Here is a 7,481-nt window from a genome sequence, read left to right as displayed (position 1 = left end):
CTCGACGAGGCTGGCAAAATCCTGGAAAGGATAGTCGCCAATCGTTTCGTCAAGCACTTTGAAAGCATAGGGCCGAACTTGGATGACCGGCAGTACGGCTTCCGCGGTGGAAGATCAACCGTGGACGCAGTACTGAGGGTGCGCGCCTTTGCGGAGGCCGCGGTGCGGGAGGGCAGGGTGGCAATCGGCGTGTCTCTTGACATCTCGAACGCCTTTAACACCCTGCCCTGGAGGTGTATCCAAAGAGCCATGGCCTGCTTCGGCGTGCCGGGATACCTCCGCCGAATCATCCAATCGTACCTCAGCGACCGCTCCCTGCATTACACCAACAGGGATGCGGTAGAGGTTACGAGACGAGTGGTGTGTGGGGTTCCGCAGGGGTCGGTCATCGGACCACTCCTGTGGAACCTGGCCTTCGACGGGGTAATAAGGACGGCCATCCCCCCCGGCTGCACGGTCGTCTGCTACGCGGACGATACGATCGTGTTAGCCGAGGGAGAAAACGGAAGGGAGGCCTCGGCCCTAGCCACGGTAGCGACGGCGTGTATTACGCGGGCTATCAGGGAGTTGGGCCTGATGGTGGCGCCCCAGAAGACTGAGGCAATCATGTTCCGGCCAGGTGCCAGAGGTGTGCCGCCGAGCCTTCGGGTTATGGTGGAGGGAGTGGAGGTAAAGGTGGGAAATACCCTCAAATATCTGGGGCTACTCCTGGACAGTGGGTGGCGCTTCGCCGCGCACTTCGCCCAGTTAGCCCCCCGTCTGGAGAAAGCAGCTGCCGCGCTGGGCCGTCTACTTCCGAACCTGGGAGGTTCATACAGCCTCCTGACGGTCGAGTCAGGAGGCTGTATGAATGGATGGTCCACGCTATGATGCTGTACGGGGCACCCGTATGGGCCGAGGATATCAGCGACAACCAAAGGACTCTGGGCATTTTACACGAGGTCCAAAGGAAAATGGCATTACGGGTGGTACGTGCCTACCGTACAGTGTCGTTTGAAGCGGCGACTTCTTTGGCGGGGATTCCTCCCGTGGAGCTTCTCGCGAGAATGTACACCGATATGTACCGACGCATGCGAGGGCTCCGGGAGGCGGGGCGGAACATCGTCTGCCGGGCGAGGAGTGCGGTGGGGCGGCAACACCATAAGAAAATGCTGGAACGGTGGAAGCAGCAGTTGCTCTCTCCGTCTGGCAGAGCTGCGGGGCGTAGAGTGGTTGAGGCCATAGGGCCTCACTTAGAGGCCTAGATAGAAAAGAGAAAGGGAGGAATGACCTTCCGTATGACCCAGGTGTTTACGGGGCACGGCTGTTTCGGTGAATATCTGGGCCGTATTGGGAAGGAACTTACGGGCAAGTGTCACCACTGCACCGACCCCCTGGACTCGGCGCAGCACACCCTGGAGGTATGTCCTGCGTGGGTAAAAAGCCGGGCGGAATTGTCCTTGGCCGTGAAAGAGGATCTAGCCATAGTAAAGACTATGGTAGGGGGGAGGATAAATGAAAGGCGGTGGCCTCCTTCTGTGGAGTAGTCCTCAGTACAAAGGAGAAGGCGGAGAGAGAAAGAGAGCAAAAAAGACGAGAGAAACGCCGGGAAAGGGAATGTGAGACTCCTCCTCCATCTTCTGGAAATTCGGGCGAGAACCTCCAACACCAGAGCCTTGGAAGTCAACCACTAGTAAGTGGGCAGACAGACCTACGGGTTGAGGCAGGCAGTAGGGTGGGTATCGAAGTAGGACGAAGATGACGATAAAAGGGGCGACACGATCATCTTTCCCCCTAGGCGTCTCTTGTGTGGGAGAGACGCAGAGACGGAGGTTGGGGTAAGAAACGGATATTCCACCTCCGTCAACTGCAATCTGAAAAAAAGAAGACCCCGGCTGGTATCCCGGGGTCGTATTAGGGGAGGGACACTCCTTTAAAGGGTGCCCGCTGGACCTAGGTTCAAGTGTGTGTTTGTGAGACGGGCAGGGGAAGGGATAGTGCCGTTGGCGAGGCCCTCCTCCATGCATAAACCGTCTGGGAAAGATACCCGAAAGGGTTTTAGTGGGTATTCCGGCGCACTCTATTAGCGCCGGCAAGTCCCACATACCCCGGCCAACCAATACCAGGCCGGGGATACGTAAAGGCATTTCCCCCTCGAAAAAAAAAAAAAAAAAAAGGTTAACCTAACCTAACCTAACCTAACCTAACCTAACCTAGGTTAGGTTAGGTCCTCCACCCTCCTCGTCGTGCGCCACCTTGTCGTGGTGAGGAGGCTTAACCCTGAAACCCCATGGAACACCCACACGGCTCCGGCCAAGTTGGGTGAACCTCCAGGGTGGAAGGGGAACTAAGAGCGCACCGTACCCTTAGTAAGGGTACAAGGGGAGCCCAGCGACTCCCTTAGGGACTGCGCCCACCCCCTTGGGGGTGGTCTAAAGCTTGGACCCAATCGCTGGTAGGGGTAGGCGGCCCTAAATGCAATCGCCCGGTGGTACGGCACCGTTGGGGGAGGACTGCTCCCCGCCCGTGACACACCGCTGGGTGCTCCTGGCACATGAGGGTTTCCGCGCGTGTGGGTGTTCCCGCCGCGCGGCGTCCCTCGGGGAGATGTGGGTGCTGGCATGGGCCGGCGTCCCACAGTCGTGGGGCTCCATCTCGCGTGCAGGCGGCTCAGTGGGTTCTGCCCCTGAGTGCGCGCCGCGAGAGGAGCGGACGGGCCGATGGATCTCCGGAACTCCCGGACCCATCGGGCCGGGCCTCTTCCGAGCCGCTCGGACGTTTTCCGAGGTCGGGGTCGGAAAGGCGGAGGAGGGCCGGCGCGAGCCGCACGGGCATAGCCCGACGGCGCCGGGTCGGCCCGGCCGTCGGACCCGCTCGGACGTATTCCGAGGCAGCGTTCGACGGCGAGATGGAGCCCGACGGTGCATCGCGACCGTTTCCCTTCCGAAGCGGTGTATCGTCGGGGCCCTTTTGGCGGGAGGTAACTTCCGTCAAGGGCGCGTGCAAGCTGGTCGCCATGGCGGGTAAGACTGGGCCGGGGAGCGGCGACCCAGTCCCAACCGTTCATGAGGCCCCCCGGGTGGCACCACCCGCTGCGGTATCCCGGAGGTCGGAGGCCGGGAACCCCCGAAAGCCCATGGAGGCGTCAAAACCTCCATGGGTGAGTAAGGGACCGGGGACCAGTGCCGGGGATGTATATCCCCCGGCCCGTGTCGTATGTCACCCCCCCGGGGGAACTTGGGGCCCTGTCGTGGAGTGTTGCCGGTCATGTTTCGGGACACTCTGCGGCAGGTGAGGGTACACCCTGGGTGACGGAGCCGCAGCGGGGAGCGGGATTATTCGAAACAATAAATTCTCAAAAAATCAAATCCAATAAGAAGACCAAGGCGGAACCCACCGCAGAATTGTCTGCGGACGGAGCGACTGAGGAGACCTTTAAAATCCCCGAAGTACCCGAGGGCTCTGAGAAGAAAGATATGCCTTCGTACCCAGGGCCATCGACATCTGGCGGCAAGCCTACCATCACGGCTTTTCTCGAGAAAACGAGAATGACCCCGGGCGCGGGGGGCAAAGAGCTTCGCTCCGACTCCCCCAAGCCCCGAAAAAAGCCACGCTTAGACCCTAAGCGTGGTAACGTAAAAGGAGACACCCTTACTCCGGGCGCAATTGAGCCAGTGGGTAATATGACATCGGACACGGATGGAGCCCCCTTCCACGGCCCTGTGGAGGGGAGACTAAAACGACGGGGGCCCATCTTACCGACATCAATGAGGGCCTGTAAATTTATACAGGCAAACATTAACCACGCTCGGCGGGCGCAGGACTTACTCCTGCAGACTATCGCCGAGCGTGGTATAAGAATGGCGATCGTGTCGGAGCCGTACCGACCCCCATCAAAACACCCTAATTGGAGGGTGGACGGCTCTGGTACGGTCGCGGTCATACGCGGATCGGACAACCACAACCCGCCCTGTTCCTTACTCAAGGCAGGAAGGGGGTATGTGGCTGTAAAATGGGGATCCATCGCGGTAGTGGCGTGTTACGCACCGCCTAGTTGGGGCCTCTCCCAATTTGAGCTGTATCTGGGGGAGTTAGAGCACTGCATACGCAGCATACTCCCCCAGGAGGTGGTGGTGGCCGGTGACTTCAACGCCAGAGCGCAAGCCTGGGGAGACCGGCTCACCACCCCCAAGGGAGAGGTCCTACTGGATTGGATGGGGGCTTTCGGGCTATGCCTGCTAAACACCGGCAACGAGCCTACGTGCGACCGGCTGCTGCGGGGGGCGTCCATAGTGGATCTCACTATGATAACTCCCTCCGCGGCACGCCTAAATTGGTCGTGGGGGGTGGTCGACCAAGAGACTCTATCGGACCACCGATACATCGAGTTCAGTTGTACCACCCTCCAGCCCGGGAGCCCGACCGGCGGTGCGCCACCGCCGCGATGGAATCTAAAAAAGTTAGACCCGGATAGGTTAATGGCGGCCGTCCAGGCCATCCTCTGGCAACACCATCCGCCAGAGGAGGGAGTGGGGAGCCTGGTGGAGGATGTCGCGCGCCTGGTAGACTCGATCACACAGGCGTGCGACTTCTCCATGCCCAAGAGCAGGCCCCACTCGCGCCGGGCTGCGTACTGGTGGACGGAGGAGATCGCGTCTCTTCGACGCTCCTCAGTCGCAGCCAGAAGGGCCCTTAAACGCGCCCAGCGCCGTGGTGACGAGGCCTGGAAAGCCGAGGCACTCGGCGACTACCGGTCCGCTCGAGTGGCGCTGAGTGTCGCCATCTGCTCCTCCAGGGCGAGATCTTGGGACGAACTGATCGCGTCCCTAGACGCCGACCCGTGGGGGCGCCCGTACAAGTAAGTGACAGATAAACTACGTCACTGGGCGCCCCCCGTGACGGAAACCCTCCCTTCGGGATCCCTGGACCGAATTGTCGGGACCTTGTTCCCGCCGAAACCCGATCCCCGAGGTCTCAATTGGGGCAGCGCGAACACCGGCGCTGCCGAGGCCTGGTCCAGGGATCTCGAAATCACCGAGGAGGAGTTGAGGGATGCCGTCCGGGGGGTCAAGAACAACAAGGCCCCTGGCCCGGACGGCATCCCAGGGCGCGTTTGGAAGCTCGTCCTGGAGGAGCCAAACCTATCCGGGTGGCTAAGAGGCATCTTTAATAGATGCCTCGCGGAAGAGGAATTCCCCCCAATGTGGGGAAGAGCCAAGTTGGTTCTTCTCCACAAGGGCGGTAAGAAGGAAAGTGACCCGTCATCGTACCGGCCGATTTGCCTGCTGGACGAGGTCGGTAAAATATACGAAAGGATTCTCGTTCGCCGACTCGTCCAGCATCTGGCGCGCGATGAGGTCCCTTCCCTTCACGAGGAACAATACGGCTTCCGTGAGAGCAGGTCCACGGTGGACGCCGTACTGCGCGTCAGGGCCCTCACAGAGTCAGCTGTGGAACGCGGGAGGGTGGCGTTGGCCGTCGCTTTGGACGTGTCCAACGTTTTTAACACCCTCCCGTGGAAGGCAATCGGGGACGCGCTCAACACTCACCGCGTCCCCGACTACCTCGTGAAGGAAATTCGAGCCTACTTCGGTCACCGTAGGCTCGAATACAGGGACCAAGAAGGCCGGGGTCACACCCGTCGTGCGTACTGCGGGGTCCCACAGGGCTCGGTGTTGGGCCCGCTGCTGTGGAACCTTGGGTACGACGGGGTCCTCCATACCGCCCTCCCCCTCGACTGCCGGGTCATCGGGCCGACGATACCCTGCTGGTAGCCGAGGGGGACAACTGGGGGAAAGCCCTAAACAGGGCTAACGAAGGGGTGGCAGGCCTAGTGAGGGCCATAAGCCGGATTGGCCTGAGGGTGGCCCCCAGCAAGACCGAGGCGGTCTACTTCTACGACCGCCGGGCCGCTGGGGAGCCTCCCGACTAAATGTGGACGGTACTGTTGTCCCAGTGGGGTCCCAAATTAAATACCTGGGGCTCCACATCGACGGCCGATGGAACTTCGCGGGTCACTTTGACCGCCTGGTCCCGAGAGCGGAGAAGGCGGCGGCAGCGATTAGACGCTTGCTGCCGAATCTTGGAGGGCCGGACGGTCGGGTGCGCCGCGTCTACGCGCACATCGTCCTTAGCATACTGATGTATGCAGCACCGGTGTGGGCGGGCGAGGCGATGGCCACTAGACGCATACAAGACGCGATGCGTCGCGTCCAACGCAGGTTGGCCATTCGTCTCGTCCGAGCCTATAGGACGGTGTCGCACGCGGCGGCCACCATCCTGGCCGGATTCCCCCCCCTGCATATGGTCGCGGATTCATACAGACGTTTGTATGACCGGAAATCCGCGGCACGCAGGGGAGGAGTCGCCAAGATCCCGGCCAGGATACTGGGCACTTGGAAGCTCCAGGAGAAAAAGTCCCTCGAGCAGCGATGGATCGCGTCGCTGCACGAGCGCCCCCCAACATCCGGGGAGAGGACTATATCGGCCGTCCTGCCCTGTCTGGAGGAGTGGCTGGACAGAGCGTGGGACAACAGTACGTTTAGGATGACACAGGTGCTCTCCGGACATGGGTGTTTCGGAGAGTACCTGCACCACATCGGACTGGAGGCAAGCGAGGCCTGCCACCATTGCGGCCACGAGAAGGACACCGCGCAACACACCCTCCAAGCATGCCCAGCCTGGAGGGACGAGCGCGACGTCCTAACCTGGACTATCGGGGACGACTTGGCGCTGCCGAGCGTCGTCGTCAAGATGCTCGGCAGCGAGGACAACTGGAGAGCCGTGGCCGCCTTTTGCGAGGCGGTCATGGCCCAGAAAGAAAGCGCCGAGAGGGAGCGTAGACTGGGACGGGCGAGGGGAAGGGCTCCTGGCAGGAGACCCCAACCTCCCCCACCACCTGGGCCCCTCTTACGTCCGGAGACGGTCCGGCTAGTTCGACTCTCGCCGCACCTGCCGCCGTCATCGTCGCCACCGGCGACGGCGCACCCATCGACACCCATGGGAGCGCCGCCGAGATGACAGTAAGTGGGGGGAGGGAGCAGACTGGTTATGCTCGCTGTGTACATCCACGGAAGGCTGCCCGACACCGCGCACGCCGCCTCCACCGGGATGGTCCTGTACTCCCGCATGACTCTGATGGCCAGCCGCTTCTGCACGTCCACTAAGACTTTTTTGCAGAGGCGACTCTCTTTGGCCTTTTCGAGCCACACGGGAGCCCTGTACAATGCCATTGATTGGACCACTCCTATGTAGAAACGGCGCGCCCTATCCCCAGTCCCCTCAGATTGGGCATCAGCCTGGCCAAACTGTTGGCCGATACCCTTACTCGAGGGGCCAACCTCTCACGAAGCCCCAATGACTGTCAAAAACGAGTCCGAGATATTTTAACTCTATTCGGATCTCGACAGCCACTTCGTCTATGTTCAGCTGAATCTGTTGTGGTCCCTTTTTCCGAGGCCCGGCAAACTAGATGGCCTCGGTTTTCTCCAGGACCACCTTAA

General features: G+C 60.9%; 1 protein-coding gene across 1 annotated transcript; it reads left to right on the top strand.

Annotated features, from left to right (window-relative positions):
• Positions 1-869: 869 nt before the first annotated feature.
• Positions 870-1,244, top strand: LOC140672941 (uncharacterized). The gene has a single exon (XM_072905420.1). It carries the CDS (start codon positions 870-872, stop codon positions 1,242-1,244), a length of 375 nt encoding a protein of 124 aa, XP_072761521.1.
• Positions 1,245-7,481: the final 6,237 nt, after the last annotated feature.

The sequence above is a fragment of the Anoplolepis gracilipes genome, chromosome 14 (genome assembly GCF_047496725.1).
Source record: "Anoplolepis gracilipes chromosome 14, ASM4749672v1, whole genome shotgun sequence".
Classification (NCBI taxonomy): domain Eukaryota; kingdom Metazoa; phylum Arthropoda; class Insecta; order Hymenoptera; family Formicidae; genus Anoplolepis; species Anoplolepis gracilipes.
This window is presented reverse-complemented; position numbering and strand designations above follow the sequence as displayed.

Coding starts and splice junctions, on each gene's coding strand:
- LOC140672941 (XM_072905420.1), top strand. CDS start 870: ATGCTGTACGGGGCACCCGTATGGGCCGAGGATATCAGCGACAACCAA.